The sequence below is a fragment of the Mobula hypostoma genome, chromosome 16 (genome assembly GCF_963921235.1).
Source record: "Mobula hypostoma chromosome 16, sMobHyp1.1, whole genome shotgun sequence".
Classification (NCBI taxonomy): domain Eukaryota; kingdom Metazoa; phylum Chordata; class Chondrichthyes; order Myliobatiformes; family Myliobatidae; genus Mobula; species Mobula hypostoma.
The window spans coordinates 66,583,768-66,602,477 of record NC_086112.1 but is presented as its reverse complement, the minus strand read 5'-3'; the positions used below and the strand labels follow the sequence as shown (position 1 = coordinate 66,602,477).

General features: G+C 40.9%; 1 protein-coding gene across 1 annotated transcript in view; it reads right to left on the bottom strand.

Moving 5' to 3' along the window:
• polr1e (RNA polymerase I subunit E) overlaps positions 1-18,710 on the bottom strand; it is a gene marked incomplete at its 5' end in the record, with an annotated part of 50,864 nt that overhangs the window by 19,254 nt on the left and 12,900 nt on the right. Inside the window, 4 exons of the mRNA XM_063069121.1 lie at positions 3,467-3,574; positions 7,509-7,653; positions 15,518-15,573; positions 17,593-17,678. Coding sequence (XP_062925191.1) covers positions 3,467-3,574; positions 7,509-7,653; positions 15,518-15,573; positions 17,593-17,678 — 395 coding nt within the window. The remainder of the gene's footprint in view (positions 1-3,466; positions 3,575-7,508; positions 7,654-15,517; positions 15,574-17,592; positions 17,679-18,710) is intronic.

The window sequence follows — 18,710 nt, the reverse complement described above, 5'->3', positions numbered from 1 at the left end:
ATGAACAAGAACTCCTACAAAAAGTAGTGGATATAACCCAGATGTGCTCTCTCTCCACCACTGAGCTCATCTACACGCATCCATCATCATAGACCCCCCATGACCCAAGCCATGCTCTCTTCTAGCCATTGCCATCAGGAAGAAGGCGCAGAAGCCCCAGGATCCACACCACCAGGTTAGGAACAGTTACCACTCCACAACAATCAGGCTCTTGAACCAGAGTTGATAACTTCACCTGCCTCATCACTGAACTGTTCCCACAACCTATGGACCCACTTTCAAGGATTCTTCATCTCGTGTTCTCATTATTTATTGCTTATTTATTATTATTTCTCTTCTGTACTTGCAGTTTGTTTGTCTTTTGCACACAGGTGGTTTATCTATCCTGTGGTCTTTCATTGATTCTATTATGTTTTGTGTATTTACTGTGATAGCACCCAAGATAATGAATCTCAGGGTTGTTTATGATGACACATATGTATTTTGATAATAAATTAACTTTGAACTTAATTGGGAACAGCTACTTTTGGGCAAGTCCACATCTGTTAGGTGTTTAAAGATTAGTGGCATGGAGCACAGGATGGCAAAGACAGGGACTGTAGATAACAAGAGGGGTGATGAATTTAGTAAAGACAAAGGAAGCCTATGTAAAGCTTAGGAAGTTAAAAATCAAATGAAGCCCTTAAGGATTATAAAATGTTAAAAGCAAACTTAAGGGAATTTGGAGAGCCAGAAGGGGCCATGAAAAGTCCTTGACAAGTAGGATTAAAGAGAATCCTATGACATATATTGAGAACAAGAAGATAACTGCAGAGGAGATAGGACTGCTATAGGATAAAAGAGGGGACATTTACTTGATTGTAGAGGAAGTAGAAGAGGTCCTAAATGAGTAGTTTGCATCAGTATTTACCAAGGAGGAAGTGGAGGATCAGTATGGAGCGTGTTAATATTCTAGGGAATTTTGAGATAAAGGAGGAGGTAGTGTTAGTTCTCTTAAAGAACATTAAGGTAGATAAGTCCCCAGGGCCAGATGGGATATACTCCAGGTTGTTGGGAGAAGCAAGATGAAATTTCTGGAGACTTGACCAAGATCTTTGTGTCCTCTCTAGCCTCAGGGGACATCACAGGGGACTGGTGAGAAGCTAATATTATTTCATAATTCAAGGGAAATAGGGATATTTCTGTTGATGAGTCTCAGATCAGTGATAAGAAAGCTACTAATAGGATTCATGAGCATTAAGGGCAGTCAACATGGCTGTGCGAGAAGCAAGTCTGTTCTTCATAACTTGATTGAGTTTTTCAAGGTGGTGACAAAGGTGACTGATGAAACGAGAGCTGTAGATCTTATCTACATGGACTGTTAGAAGATATTTGACTAGGTCCTTCATGGGAGGCTCATCCAGATGAGTAAAATGCATTGGATCCATGGTAAATTGGCAATTTGGATTCAGAATTGGCTTGCCCATCAAAAACAGGACAGTGGTTGATGGGACTTATTCTGGCTGGAGATATGTGATTTCTGGCATTCTGCGTGGATCTCTACTGGGACCTCTGCTGTGTGTGAAATACAAACGTATACGCGTGACCTAAATGAAAATGTAGATGGGTGGGTTAGTAATTTCGCTGATCATACAAAGATTGGTGGTGTTGTGGATAATGTAGAATATTATCAAAGGTTGTAGCAGGATATAGATTAGTTGCAAATATCGAGCAGACAAAAGGCAGATGGAGTTTAACGCAACCAAATGTTATCCATTTCACTTTGGAAGATTTAATGTGAAGCGTCAGTACACTGTTAACGGCAAGACCCATTACAGAGGGATCTGGGGTCCAAGTTCATAGGGCTCCCTGAAAGTGGCTGCACAGGTTGATAGGGTGGTAAAGGTGGCATTTAGCATAATTGCCTTTATTAGTATTGAGTTCAAGAGTCCGGAAATTATGTTACAGCCTTATAAAACTCTCTCATTAGCTGCACTTGGAGTACTGCATTCACATTTGGTCATCCCATTATAGGAAGGACAAGGAGGCTCTGGAGCAAGTGCAGAAGAGTTTTACCAGTACGCTCCATGGATTAGAGTGCACGTGCTATAAGGTGAGGTGAAACAAACCTGGGCTGCTTTCTCTGGAGCAGCAGTGGCTTAGGGGAGATCTGACTGAGAGTTATAAGGTTATGAGAGGTAGAGATACAGCAGACAGCCAGTATCTTTTTCTCAGGGTTGAAATAATTAATACCAGACTGCATGCGTATAAGGTGAGAGGGTGCAAGATCAATGAGGCAGGGGTAAATTCTTTCTTTCTCCTTCACAAAGACTGGTGTGTGCCTGAAATAATCTGCCAAAAGTGGTCGTTCAGATAAATACAGTGGAGGTGTTCAAGGGGTTCTTAGCTAGAAATCAGAATATACAGAGAATGAAGGGATATGGACATTCTGTAGGAAGAAGGGATTAGTTTAGTTAGGTACTTAACTTACTAGTTTAATTACTTTGGCATGTGGGCTATAGGGCCTATTCCTGTGATCTAAACCTCTGTGTTCTATAAATGCGTTTCTAACCATTCGATCATTCCTAAAGTAAGGCATGCATGGCATTTTTAGTGAATGTAACAAGAATTTTGTACTCCTGCTCTTATGTCCCAACACTGACAACTGGATCATTGTTTATATACCTCTGGTATAAGAAACATTCTCATTATTCTTTTAATCGGAAAAAAATCTAAGCATAGGCTGCGCACAATTATATATTTTCTACTTGTAGTCCATTACAGCTTAGTTCTTTTTGCTAATCGTTTATGTACATGACTCCTGCTTTTATTTAAATTCTCACATGCCTTAATGAATTAATTTACAATTTCCAAAGTGTAGTGTATGGCTTTTTCTGTGTATTTCCTATAACTCAGACCAGAGCACAAGTGCCACAATGGATAGAAAATTGGCCATAAAACTAAAGAATGCAGTTACTCAATTGGCAAAAAAGTGTATGACTGTAGTTCACTAATTACACAAAAGGGTCAGTTTTGAGAAGCTTGTGAAGTGTCAACATTAGCAGGTGGCACTATGTTTTTGCAAGTCAATGACCAAGGATAAGCCTGCACTGGCAAACACACACAGGGATAGTTTGAAAGGAATTCTTTGGAAAACATCCCTCAATGAACTGGTAAAGAGGCAGTTATGAAAGTACAGATAACCCACCATAAGTAGAAATGCAAATTAATAAAATAATTAAAACAGCAAAGCGGCTGTGACCTTCTCTCAAAAGATGGAATTGGAAACCACAGAATTTAACATAGAATTAGACCACATTTGAAACACTGAATATCTCTGGTCTCTGAGCAATCATATTATATGATACAAAACAAAATTGTATACTTTATCTATAAATCAGAAAGACAAGATGCACAACTTTAGGGAAACACAATCCACTATGATTATAAATTATCCACATGCATGCTTAATTTTCAAAAAGGATACTGTCCTCAAACCTGTAAACATCCTCAGGCTTGTCTGCATCGGCATGGCAAGGCGGAAGAAAGACTGATGTGTCCTGTGACTCAAACTGAGATGATTCATTGGCCAAAGCTTTCAGAAAACAGAAGGGCAGAAATATAGTACAATCAAAACAGTGCTCCACCACATTCAATAAACACAAAAAAGTGACTGTTTTCTCACAGGTATTCATTTTGAGTAGGATTGAACAAAAATCTGTAACTATTTCTATAGCATTTTTTTTAAATTGTGATGAAATAGTCTGAAGCTTAACCCTAAAAGGTGGATGGCAATTATCTTAGTAGCCACGAGAAGGTGACAGAGAGCAATTAAGGTCATTACAAACAAACCATATACAGGGGATTCCAGTTAATCGGGCCATTAGTTAATCGAGGCAGCCAATTATTTGGGACAACTCTTAAAGAACAAAACCAAAGAGAAAAAATAGCTGGATTCCCTTCGTTTATTTGGGACACTATGCTGCTTAACTGGGACATGAGACTATTGCTAAACGTTTTCTAACTAGTGTCAGCTGCACGCACTTCAGGTAGCTTAGACACAACACTGTGCTGGAGCAAACCACCTTAAATAGCGTCACTTAAGTGTTTGTGCTCAAAAAGCAGTTGTTTTTTTTCCCCGAGATAACTGCAAGTAATAAATAGTAGGACAACTCATTAACTGCTTTGCTCATTGCGTTTTCAATCATTCAGGCTTGGAGATGCCAGAAGTGCTCAGGAGTAATAATGAGTAAAGATCTCCCTTCTTCAACAAATTAGAAACTACAAGGAATTTGAACATATTGCCAATCATCATGCAATTATTGAAAGCACTATTTGAAGGCAGTTCACTATCTGCACTAGATGGTCACACTGTCAATCAAAAGAACACATCAACATATGCTTAATAAGTTCCTCCACTGGTAACTATCAGGAACTAATACACAGTTTTATAGTGCTGTAGTTTTGGTAGTGTTCTAATTTATTCTGTATTTCATTCAAATACATAATTTGTTACTCAGTTAAATGATAGTTTGTCCTTTTAATGCCTTTTTAACAATTCCCAACAAACTTCACTAAATGGGGCAGCTGCTTAATTGGGCTAAAATTCATGTCCCAGTGTCCCCAGTTAACTGGAATCCATTGTATAGTAGACCAGACTGAATATCACCCTGATGAAAATTAGTGAAGTTCACAACTTGCTTCTGTTACTCGTGGACTGGAGGGCTATGGTCTGGGTGCAGGCCAATGGGACTAGGCAGAACATCAGGCCAGTATGGACTAGATGGGCCGAAGGGCCTGTTTCTGTGCTGCAGTTCTCTATGACTCCTGTGAGTACGACAACTACCCTTTACTTTCAAGTCTCTGCCAATGCATTCATGAGCATGTTATACAGAACTTGGTCAGGATTACATTTTAGGGCACCAAGAGCAGAAGAATATTGATGATAAATAAGGAAATGACAAAGATTCACTATTCACCAGTTCAAACGGATTATACCTGGCCGCATGGATCAGGCTAATAAATATGATTTCCTTGGGTTTAAAAAGCTGAAAAGTGATCTCAAGCGTTTTTCTGTTAAATAATTCAGTCGGATAGATACAAGGAAATTAGTTCCTCTAATGAAGGAATTGAAACAAAGTATATTTTTAAAATTAAAGGTATGACACTTAAAAGTAAAATTTGAGGCAGTATTTCCAAGCAAGGATAATCAAATAGGCAAAATATTAATTAACTAAAATGGATGCTGAAATTACCTAATCAATTTCCTAAGCAAATCTATTGAGAGGCTCATCTTTGGTAAACAAGTACAAAATATACACAAGGAATTCAACTAAATTGCTTATTTTTCACTTAAATTGCACACCTTAAGTTTTTTTGATGGCGATCCATAAGGAGAAATTTCCATTAACTGAACTGCCATAATTTAGAATACTGCATAAAAGTACATTGCTTACTGAAGATTACATGGGATTCTCACTACATCATAAAACACCACAAAACTAGACTTTATAGATTAAATGTGCTAGTTAGTTATTTACAGATTAAATACAAAACTTTAGTAGAAAGTCTCATAGATATTTTACAATGCATTCAAATGTATGTAATCTGATTAATTTTATTATGCAAGAATCCACTGATCTTCCAACTTCTATTTATTTCTTCTGGAAGTTACTGTTCTCAACACGACACTAGCAATACCTACATATTCTTTAGTGCTCTGCTGCTTTATTTAGAGATGCAATACAAGAAAGTGGATTACAATAATGTTTTCCTCTGAAGCTCAAAGCTTTTGATAAAACTCTCATCAATATAAAATGATATCTTCAGCTTCTCAGTCAGTGATGGAGGAATAACCGAGAACTGGGACACGTAAGCTTTTTCCTGGGTGCCTCTAGCTGCAAGTTGTGTGTGTTAGCAATGGGCCTTGCATCCCTGCTGGAATCATCCCCGCCCTATCAACTCCCAACCTAACAGTTAGATATGGCCCTTGTGGCTACGGGGATCAGGGGGTATGGAGGGAAGGCTGGGGCGGGGTTCTGAGTTGGATGATCAGCCATGATCATAATAAATGGCGGTGCAGGTTCGATGGGCTGAATGGCCTACTCCTGCACCTATTTTCTATGTTTCTAAGTTTCTATGTAACACAGAGTATAAATAGTTACTTTTTTTTTAACCATTTCCTGCAGGACAGAGGAACAAAATCAGATAGCACACTGAGTTGTCCAATCGACATTTTAAAACCAGCAAAACAATGATTCAGCCAATGAAGTCTAATTGTGGCCTGTCAAATGTATTGTGGATACTGGGCTATTACAGAACACAAAAACAATGACATAGGCATCAAAAGATACTGCCGCTTGATACGACTTTAGTGGACATTAGTCATATTTAAAATATAAAAAGTAAGCATGTGAAAATCACAAATTCATAATAGTTGCTCCCAGCCTCAAAAATATTATTTCCTTTTTTCTCAGCCTCAGTGACAAAGCTTGATTTATTATGCACATCTCTTAAAGAACAACATAATGGGATAGACTGGGGTTTGAATGTTTTCATGGGAAGACTAAGAATTGATATTGTACACCTCCTGACACAACTTAATAGCACACAGAAGTGCAGAGATCCATAATGACAAGTGTCTTGGTCAATGCAGATTCTTTCATTCAGCATGTATATAATGGGCGTTATTAATGTTAGCAGGAAATTCCTTTTTTTTTACTCCCAACTGCTGAATCAGTGCCAAATGAATATCAAAGCTTAACACTGGCCAATTATCATGGCAGTTTGTTTTATAATGCATATGTGCATGATTTATTCACATAACCTCTCAAATATAGATTAAACCTTCATTCTGCTCCCTTTTGTATCTTTTTTCCACTCAGTAATTTAGATTGTAGTGATGCTAATGTATTTCCATGAATACTGCATACTCTTTACATAATTATGTAGTCACTGCCCCATAACTTAAGAAACATAGAAATCTACAGCATGTTACAGGCCCTTTGGCTCACAATGTTGTGTCGACCACATAACCTACTCTAGAAACTGCCTAGAATTTCCCTACTGCATAGCCCTCTATTTTGCTAAACTCTATGTATCTCAGAATTTCTTAAAAGACCATATCGTATCCGCCTCCACCACCGCCACCAGCAGCCCATTCCACGCACCCAGCACTCTCTGTGTGAAAAACTTATCTCTGACATCCCCTTTGTACCCACTTCCAAGCACCTTAAAACTATGCCCCCTCGTGTTAGCCATTTCAAGCTTGGGAAAAGGTCTCTGGCTATCTACACGATCAATGCCTCTCATCATCTTATATACCGCTATCAGGTCACCTCTCATCCTCCGTCGCTCCAAGGAGAAAAGGCTAAGTTCACTCAACCTATTCTCATAAGGCATGCCCCCCAATCCAGGCAACATCCTTGTAAATCTGCTTTGCACTCTGTATAGTAACCACATCCTTCTTGTAATGAGGTGACCAGAACTGAACACAGTACTCCAAGTAACACAGTATTTGATGCTTTTACCTGAGATTCCTTTTTTATCAATGATGTTTTCTGCTGCTTTGGCCACAGCCTCCTGCAATGTCTCATTCCCAACCTGATTCAATCTGCGAGAGTTCAGGGCATGTTTCTGCTTGATGGTACCAAACGCTTCAATAAGGGAGTCCACCTGGAAATCAGCAGTTAAAATACTTTTAATTGCAATAAATTGCTTACTTTCTACTTAGAGATACAGGCTAATTAAACCAAAGTGTTACGACTTTAATATTTCAATTCTCAATTGTGACCTAATGGTTGCATAATCTTCAAGCTTCCACTTACTTCCCTTTCTTTTTCCTTTTGTTTGCATGAATTGAAATATATTTCATTGGACTTGCTTGTTTTATAAACACAGAATGCCATGTGGGATAAAATGTGACTGCAAATCACCACAGTTTTACACTGCCTCCTGCATTAAGGTACTGGGAAATTCTTGCACATTAAGCTGAAAGGCACTATGAGAATTAGATGCAGCACCACCAATCAAGTTGGTCTCCTCTACTCATACAGTTTTCCAGACCATAAAAAGACCAGAGTAGGACTTGTGAAGCACTGGAAAATGGCTGTACCAGTTATTTCATCCACAACGCCTCTTGTTATCACTGTGATTTAGCTGCAAAGCAAATCTTCACTGAAGGTTGACAGAAAAAAAAGTTCCAAAGAGAGGTCGCATACCTGAAGCATTCACTATTTCTCTTTCCATGATAGTAAGATTATATAAGATTATATCACCTGCTGAGTTTTTACATCAGTTTTTGTTTTTATTTATGATGAGAAAATGATGCTATGCTTAAATGGGTAAAGGTGTAAGATCTGGGGGCGGGGGTCGGATGAGGTGGAGGAAAGAAGTAACTTCTCCAAACACATCGAAATAGCAGATGTAATAAGTTCATGCATCCCTTCACATTCATTCCTCATCTCTACCATCAGAACATCAAAATACATTGTGTTGTACTTCTGTCAAACATTTATATTCATTAAGACAGCGGTCCCCAACCACAGGGCCGCAGACCGGTGCTGGGCCGCAAGGCATGCGCTACCGGGCCGCGAGGAAACGATATGATTTGGCGATATGAGTCAGCTGCACCTTTCCTCATTCCCTGTCATGCCCACTGTTGAGCTTGAACGCACGCGAAGTCATTACCCACGCGTTATCCATGTCAGGGCAGGAAGGAGATCAACTCTTCGAGCTTGCAAATGACAGCGGGCTGAAAAGTATGTTTGACATAACATCTCTGCCGGCATTCCGGATCAAAGTCAAGGCTAAATATCCTGAGATAGCCACGAAAGCACTGAAAACGTTGCTTCCATTTCCAACATATCTCTGCGATGAATGCAAAGAAAACTAAATTGCAGAATAGACTGGACATAAGGAACCCCTTCGAGTATCACTGTCTCCCATCACTCCTCGATGGCACTGACTTGTTGCAGGGAACAAGCCCAGGGCTCCCACTGATTCAGTGATATTGGTGTGTTGCAATGATTTTATATGTTCATACGGGGGAAATATGTGCTGTGTGTTTAATATCTAAACGTTACTTAAAATGTTATGATGCTATTGACTTATATAACCATATAACAATTACAGCATGGAAACAGGCCATCTTGGCCCTTCTGGTCCGTGCCGAACGCTACTCTCACCTAGTCCCAACAACCTGCACTCAGCCCATAACCCTCCATTCCTTTCCTGTCCATATACCTATCCAATTTTTCACTAAATGATATCGAACCTGCCCCTACCACTTCTACTGGAAGATCGTTCAACACTTACTTCAAGCTCCCCTGTCCTCCCCTGATAATTGACTTATCACTATATTCATGCGAGGAAAATATGCGCTGTGTGTTTAATATTAAATTCGTTAGATAAACCCTTTTAGAAATAAAATTGAGTGTATTAGCCACTTATCACCTATATTCCGGTCGTGATTAACACCCCCCCCCCCCAGGAACGGAATTACCGAAGAAGATTTGTAGAAAAAAAAATCAGCACCTTTACGCATACGCACTGGTGCCCGCGCAAGGCTTCATGGTCATTGTAGTCTTCCTCAGGGTAAACACAACGTATTTGACTGCTACTCTTGTCCGTTGGCAACCCTACCACCACCCCCCACCCCCCGCATTGGCCAGTCTGCAAGAATATTGTCAATAATAAACCGGTCTGCAGTGCAAAAAAGGTTGGGGACCCCTGTATTAAGAGATTTTAACTTGCAACCAGGTTACCATTAAGTGTGTGCATTTAAAGTCAAACTTGAGTTTACTTTCATATGCACAAGTACACGTATGAGCAGGTGCAATGAAAAACTCGCAGCAGCATTACAGGCATAGAGTATACAAGCAGCATTCACACCGAAAAAACTAATTATACACAACTTTTACAAGAACACGGTTAGAAAAAAATAAGCCCATTTTAGTGCGGATTGATCAAAGTAGTCACATTGTTGCCAAACTGCAGTGATGAGGGTCTTTCAAGTTGGTTCAAAATCCAAATGGTTGAACAGAAATGGTTGTTTTTCAACCTGGTGGTGTGGGACTTCAAGCTTCTGTACCTCCTGCCTGATGATAGCTGCAAACATATGCTATGACCCAGATTCTGGGGATCAACTTTGCCTTCTTCCAATGATTAGGAGGGACGTGCCTGTTATGTGCTGGGAGACCCACTACTCTCAGCAGCTAATTATGTTACAGACATGATGCAACTAGTCCGGATATTTTTATGTGTTTGTTAGTGCTCAACGACAAGCTGAACTTCCTTAAGCTGATAAGAAAGATGCTGGTAGGCTTTCCTTAGGGTTCTGCCGGGCTCACGAGAGGTCATCTGATACATTTAAAGCTGCTGACTCTGTAGATGGCACGGTGGCACAGCAGTTAGCATAACCGTAGGAAATAGGAGCAGAGTTAGGCCACTGAGACAGCTCCGCCATTCCATCATGGCTCATTTATTGTCCCTTTCAACCCCATTCTCCGGCCTTATGCCTGTAACCTTGGACAACCCCATTAATCAACAACACAATCACACCTTCAGTTTTAACCAACAAGATCCAATATCTGGGCCTCTGTACTTTCCTCTGCAACTGCATCCTTGACCACAGTCTGTGCAGATTGGAAATAACATCTCATCCTCGCTGACAAACAACACTGGTGCACCTCAATGACGCATGCTTAGCCCACTGCTCTACTCTCTCTACACCACGATCGTGTGGCTAGGCACAGCTCAAACACCATCTATGAATTTGCCAATGACATAACTATGGTTGGCAGAATTTCAGATGATGATGAAGTGGCGTACAGGAGCGAGATCAATCAGCAGGTTGAGTGGTGTTACAACAGCACTCAGACGAACATAATGGAGAGTTCAACCACCTTCTATATATGTAGAACTCAAAAATAAGAAAGGTCTAATCACTCTGATGGGATTATACTATAAATACCCCAATAGTTACTAGGACATTGAGGAACAGATATGTAGGCACATTAGGGAAAACTGTAACACAAAGGGCTTGTTGTCATGCATGACTTCAACTTCCCTGATATAGACTGTAACCTCTTCGTGCAAAAGGTTTAGATGGGGCAGACTTTATTAGGTGCATCCATGAGGGCTTCTTAAATCAGTATGTAGGTAGTCCAATAAGAAGAAAAGCCATAGTGGACCTGGTATTGGGAAATGTGCCTGGCAAGGCGAGTGATCCTTCAGTGGGACAACAGTTAGGGAACAAGATACCTATAGATAAGGATAAATATGGACCTCATGGGAAAGTACTAAACTGGAGCAGGGCAAATTAATAGAACATTAGGCAGAAATGAGGGAGAGTTGATACCAATGAACCACAGCGACATGCTGCAGGCTGCTTACTAAACTTCTAAATACATCTCTTCTGAATTACTCTCACTGCAATCCGCAGCCCGTAATTGTCCTTTAAACAACAGATCCATCTCAATGACAAATTTCTACAGATGTACCATGGAGAGCATTCTAACTGGTTGAATCACCATCTGGTATGGAGGGGCTAATGCACAGGATCAGAAAAAGCTGCAAGTAGTTGTAAACTCAGCCAGCTCCATCATGGGCATTAGCCTCCACAGTACCTTCAAAAGACAATGCCTCAAAAAGGCTGAATGCATCATTAAGGACCCCCATCAACCAGGACACGCCCTATTCTCATTGCTACCATCAAGGAGGAGGTACAGAAGCCTGAAGACACACACTCAACATTTCAGGAACAGCTTCTTCCCCTCCACCAGATTTCTGAATGGACAATGAACCCATGACACTTCCTCAGTACTTTTCCTCTCTCTTTTTACACTACTAAATTTACTATGCTTCTTACTGTGATTTATAGTTTTTACTACATTATATTACAGTGTACTGCTATAAAACAGCAAATTTCACAATATGCGGTGATATGAAGCCCGATTTTGAAGTTCTGACGTTCTGGACTATCAACCTCCACTTTAAATATACCCAATGACTTGGCCTCCACAGCCACCTATGGCAATGAATTCTCCTCCCTCTAGCTAAAGATATCCCTCCACATTTCTGTTCTAAAGGGACATCCCTGTATTCTGAGGCAGTGCCCTCTGGTCCTCGTCTCCCCTACTATTCGAAACATCCTCTCCATGTCCACCCTATCTAAGCCTTTCAATATTCAATGAGATCCCCCCTAACACTCTTCCAAATTCCAGTAAGTACAGGCCCAGAGCTATCAAAAACTCCTCAAACATTAAATGGTTCATTCCTAAGATCATTCTCATGACCCACCTCCAGACCCTTTCCAATGCCAGCACCTTCTTTCTTAGATACGGGGCCCAAAACTGCTCACGATATCCCAAACGCTGTCTGACCAATGCATTATAAAGCCTCAGCAAAACATCCTTGCTTTTATATTTCAGTTCTCTTGAAACGAAAGCTAACATCGCATTTGCCTTCCCCATCACTGACTCACCCTATGAGTCAACCTTTAGGGAATCCTGCACTAGGACTCCCAAGTCTCTTTGCACTTCTGATTTCTGAATTGGCACCCCATTTGGAAAACAGTTCACATCTTTATTCCCTCTACCAAAGTGCATGACCATACTCTATCCAACATTATATTCCATCTGACACTTCTTTACCCATTCCCCTAATCTGTCCAAGTCCTTCTGTAGTTTGATCAGGGCACGACTGTGCAAGCGCGTGGACATCAGCCAGTTAGAACAGCAAGAAGACTTTAAAAGGAGACAGCTTTATAGAGTGGGAGACAGAGTAAAGGGAGTCAGAGTAGGAAGGCTTTGGCTCAACGGGGCTTAGGCGATAATGGGTCAAGGCGAGGTAGGTTGCCTGTGTAGAATACAGACAGGAAGTATGTGTGCTCAGTGTCAGATGTGGGAAGTCCTGGAGACTCCCAGCCTCCTAAATGGCCATATCTGCCCAGGTGCGTTGAGCTTCAGCTCCTTAGGGAACTGGAGATACAGCTTGATGACCTTTGTCTGGTCAGGGAGAGTGAGGCAGTGATAGAGAGGAGCTACAGGCAGGTAGTCACACCGGGGCCACGGGAGATAGATACATGGGTAAGAGTCAGGAGAGGGAAGGTCAAGAGTCAGATGCTTGAGAGTGCCCCTGTGGCAGTCCCCCTTAACAATCAGCACAGAGTCTGACACTGTGGCTCAGAAGGGTAGGGGAAGGAAGAGGATGGCAGCAGTGATAGGGGACTCTACAGTTGGGGGGGGGGGTCAAACAGGCGATTCTGTGGACACAGGAAAGAAGTCTGCCTCCCAGGTGCCAGAGTCTGGGATGTTTCTGATTGCGTCCACGATATCCTGTAGTGGGAAGGAGAACAGTCAGAGGTCATGGAACATATTGGTACTAACGACATAGGTAGGAAAAGGGAGGAGGTCCTGAAAACAGACTATAGGGAGTTAAGAAGGAAGCTGAGAAGCAGAACCTCAAAGGTAGTAAGCTCGGGATTACTGCCTGTGCCACGTGACAGTGAGTACAGGAATTGAATGAGGTGGAGGATAATTGGGACCTTTTTTGGGGCAGCTGTGACCTGTACAAAAAGGACGGGTTGCATTTGAATCCCAAGGCGACCAATATCCTGGCGAGGAGGTTTGCTAAGGCTATTGGGGAGAGTTTAAACTGAAATTGCGAGGGGGTGGGAACCGAACTGAAGAGACGATGGAAGAGATGGTTGGCTCACAAATAGAGAAAGCTTGGAGACAGCGCGAGACGGAGGATAGGCAGGTGATAGAGAAGGGACGTGCTCAGACCGATGGTTTGAGATGTGTCTATTTTAATGCAAGGAGTATTATGAACAAAACGGATGAGCTCAGAGCGTGGATCAGTACTTGGAACTATGATATTGTGGCCATTACAGAGACTTGGATGGCTCAGGGGCAGGAGTGGTTACTTTGAGTGTCAGGCTTGAGATGTTTCAGAAAGGACAGGGAGGGAGGCAAAAGAGGTGGGGGTATGGCACTATTGATCAGAGATAGTGTCACGACTGCAGAAAAGGAGGGAGTCATGGAGGGATTGTCTACGGAGTCTCTGTGGGTGGGAGTTAGGAACAGGAAGGGGTCAATAACTCTACTGGGTGTTTTTTATAGATCACCCAATAGTAACAGGGAGTTACTACGAGGAGTAGATAGGGAGACAGATACTGGAAAGGTGTAAAACAGGGTTGTCATGGTGGGAGATTTTAATTTCCCAGATATTAATTAGCATCTCCCTAGAGCAAGCGGTTTAGATGGGGTGGAGTTTGTTAGGTGTGTTCAGGAAGGTTTCTTGACACAATATGTAGATAAGCCTACAAGAGGAGAGACTGTACTTGATCTGGTATTGGGAAATGAACTTGGTCGGGTGTCAGATCTCTCAGTGGGAGAGCATTTTGGAGATAGTGATCACAATTCTATCTCCTCTACCATAGCATTGAAGAGGGATAGGAACAGACAAGTTAGGAGAGCGTTTAATTAGAATAAGGAGAAATATGAGGCTATCAGGCAGGAACTTGGAAGCATAAATTGGGAACAGATGTTCTCAGGGTAATGTACAGAAGAAATGTGGCAAATGTTCAGAGGATATTTGCATGGAGTTCTGCATAGGTACGTTCCAATGAGACAGGGAAAGGATGGTAGAGTACAGAAACCATGGTGTATAAAGGCTGGTGTAACTCGAAAGCAGAAAAAAAAAGCTTACAAAAGGTTCAAAAAATGATAGAGATCTAGAAGATTATAAGGCTAGCAGGGAAGAGCTTAAGAATGAAATTAGGAGAGCCAGAAAGGGCCACGAGAAGGCCCTGGCAGACAGGATTAAGGAAAATCCTATCTTTATTACAACTCATATGTCAAGTAGACCATGTGTATAAAACAGCAGTTTTATACAGAAGAAATTCTCCAATAAGTGTGCCAGGTTTCACAAGGCTTCTGGAGGTTGAGTTAATGAATTGAAAAGTTCTTCCAGCACTTTCTGTGTGTTGCTCTAGATTTCCAGCATCTGCCGAATCTGTTTTGTTAATGAATTGACTTTGTTTTCCCATAAGGAGAGTTTGAGATCGTAATGCTTTACAATATATCTATGCAATACGTCATACAGCAAACAGTTTAAGACAGCTCTGTGCCAAATTAATCAGTTCAGCAAGGGACCAGTGAGAATACTTACACTACCTTCACCAATAGTGGGATGACAAGAATCACTAGACTGCTGTTTACCAGTGCCTTTGTGTGGACATGATTCTACGTTACCAAGAAGTCCTCAGTAGGTCAGCAGAACAGCCTCTTAGCCAAGGTTGCAAATGGTTGTTCTTTCTTATAATGCAGCAGGCTGACAACATATCCACGTGCTCAGTACTGACAGCCCTGACATCAATGAATAGCACAAAATTGGGGCAAACCAGCAAAATTGCAGCTGTGAGAACCCAGTATTGGGGGAAGGGAATACTATTCTGCAATAACCAGGCAAAACCAAAGTACTCTTAATTGTATGGCATGGGAGAAAGAGTTAAATGCTACAATAGAATATTTACCTTCTCACGATAAGAGAATTGCTTCTCATTGGTATTTTCTTCAGTCACAGATTCACCTGAAGAGAAAATATGAACTTTTATATATCGCTCTGATTCAATGGACATGTTGTCAGGTTAAGCTGCAGTTCTAACAGGACACACCACACAAATGTTGTCACAGATGATCACACTCTAGGTTTTTTGTCCAAATAAAATACCTTTGCATGCAATCAAAGATAAAATCAAACATAAAAAGATTTGATTACATGTTCACCAATTGTGATTATGATCAATCTAAGAATTGTTGCATGGACACTCATTCGCCTATTCTACACCTTGCACTAAGTTTTATTTACTCCTGGTCTTTCAACAACTCAAATTTAAAATCTTTCTCTGTATGTTTAAATAGCCCCTATACATTGCCCTTCTTTATCTTTGTAACCTCCTACAACCATAACTATGCCCCAACTCTGTAATACCTTATTTCACTCATAATGTATTTGCCATACATTTGACAGTCAATCATCTTGCCTCCTATATCACTACCAGTCGTCAATATACTTAGCAAAACAGCATCTAAAGCTTGGGTAGAAAATTCCAATGCTTCTCAACCCTGCCTCTAACCTGAATGGCTCACACCGTTAATTTGAGACTGTTGCCCTAGTCATGCAAGCACGGGAAAGCATCTATCCTGTCAAACCCTGGAACAATTTGCACATTTTAATATTACCTTCCAAACTGTGGAATATGGAGGTCCAGCCTACCTAATCTCTTCTCCCACCATCTCAGGAATCAACTGGTAAAGCCTGACTGTATTAGCTCTTTCACAAGTTTACACTTTCTTAATCTGGGAGACCAAATCAATACACAATATTCCAGATGCAGTCACACCAAGGCCAATAATTGTAACAAGACATCTCTGTGGTACTGAAATCTTCTTGCGAAAAAAGTCAAAATATAATTCACCTTCCTAATTGGTTGCTGTATCAGCATGTTAACTTTCAACAACTGATGTGAAAGGGAACCCAAATTCCTCTGAGGACATCTTTCAGTCTCTGGCCTTGAAAAAAATAACTACCCTCCCTTTATTTTTTTCTGCTACCAAAATGTATTACTTCATACATTTCTGTATTATAACCTGACTAACATATCTGAGCTCTTATTTAAATGGCTTCGGCTCAGTTTTGGATAAACCCGTAGCTATCATATTTGTGCTTCTCCTTTAACAGATCTTTACAGCCAGCTGATCACTTGCTTGTTCCATCCACCTCATTTGTCAGATTTCTTGCTCATCACACTCTCTCAGAGCTAAATTCAACAAGTTCCTTCACCTCCCGTGCCCTCTATTACCACACCAATGATCACAAATAGATTTCTCTGGATGTTTCTTCAGACAATCACAATCCTCGATGCTCACATCTTTTTATTTTAAGCTTTGACGGAATGCTCCTGTTCCTAGGGGAAAAATCTCTCACATCCTGTTCCAGTCCTCTTGTATGATTCCCAGCTTTCACTCACTCCATTGTCAGATCTGGCAGGACCAGAACAACAGATGGACTTCTATTCCATTGCCCACTGTTTTTAATCACTATCTGCTTAGTCACCTTTTGAATCTGGCAGATTTAAAGCAGCGGATGCCATCTTATTGGTTTTACCCTCCACTCCAGACCATCTAGACAGTAAATACAGGATCAGTTTGGAACTAAAGGAAATTCCTTGAAACATATCCTCAGTCCTCATTTGGATCACTATTAGCATCTGAACATAGCAAAAGCATTTCTAGGCTTCTTGCACTTCCCGACTGTTCTTTGGGGCCATCTCTTCCGCTAGGCTTAGTCACATTGTCTTATTTAGCACCCAATTTTAGCCAAAGATCCTTACACGAAGTACAAAAGCAAAATACTACAAATATTGGAATTGTAAAAGAGAAACATCAAAAATGTTTCCATATTTTAAAAAGGCTATCAACCTAAAAGGTTGACTTTCTCTCTAAAGATGCTGCATGACCTAAATATTTCTAGCAATTATTTTTTCTACGATCTTGCCATGAATAATTTTGATCAGAGTAGTGTAAGACTTTATAACGGATACTTTACCAGGAAAGAAGGGCTGCATGTTAAACAGCTGAGCGTTGTGCACTTCCATCTTCCCAGTACTTTTATTTAACACGCCAACAAAATACCTGAATACAAGAGAAATTTTCACTTAATTGAAGTTTAATAGTTTCTTACAGACACTAAATGCCAACTATTTGTTTTTTTTAAATTTTAGACAGATGATACAAGAATGCAAACACTCTCACATCTTGAAAATTTGTCAATGTTGGTAAACTATGTTTTTAAATCACTATCTGCTAGGTCACCTTTTGAATCTGGCAGATTTAAAGCAGCGGACACCATCTCATTGGTTCTACCCTCAGCTCCCGACCATCTAGACAGCAAAGACACTAAAGATTCTGGCGTTAGGTTGCTTACTGACTACAGCTCCCCCTTCAGTACTGTAATTCCAGCAAATTCATCTCCAGACTCCTGAAGCTGAGACACAACACCTCATTTAATAACTGACACCAGACAACAGTCAATAAGGAGAGGCAACACCTCCGTTCACATTTATTCTCAACACTATAGACCAACAAGACTCGTTCTCAGTCCCGCAATTCATGACTGTGTGGCCTGATTCTGCCCTAACTCAATCTACAAGTTTGCAGGTGATACCACTGTAGTAGACCATAATTCAAACAATGATGAGTTGGAGTAGAAGGGATAGGAGCAGGGGGCAGGGATTCAAGTTTTAGAATCATTGGGACCTCTTTTGGCGCAGGTGTGACCTGTACAAAAATGACGGGTTACACTTGAATCCTAGGGAGACCAATATCCTGGCAGGGAGGTTTGCAAAGGCTAATGAGGAGACTTTAAACTAGAATGGTTGGGGGGTGGGAATCAAATTGAAGAGACTAGGAGAGAGGAGGTTAGTTCACAAATAGAGAAAGCTAGTAGACAGTGTGTGAGGGAGGATAGGCAGGGGACAGAGAACGGAAGCACTCAGACCAAAGATGTAGGGGAGAAGGAAGAAAAAGATAACAAAGTTGTTTGCTCCATTAGGGATAAACAGAGAGTAAGAGTTGGAGAGGTTCTTAAATGCATCTATTTTAATGCTAGGTGCATTGTAAGAAAGGTGGATGAGCTTAGAGCATGGATTGATACCTGGAATTATG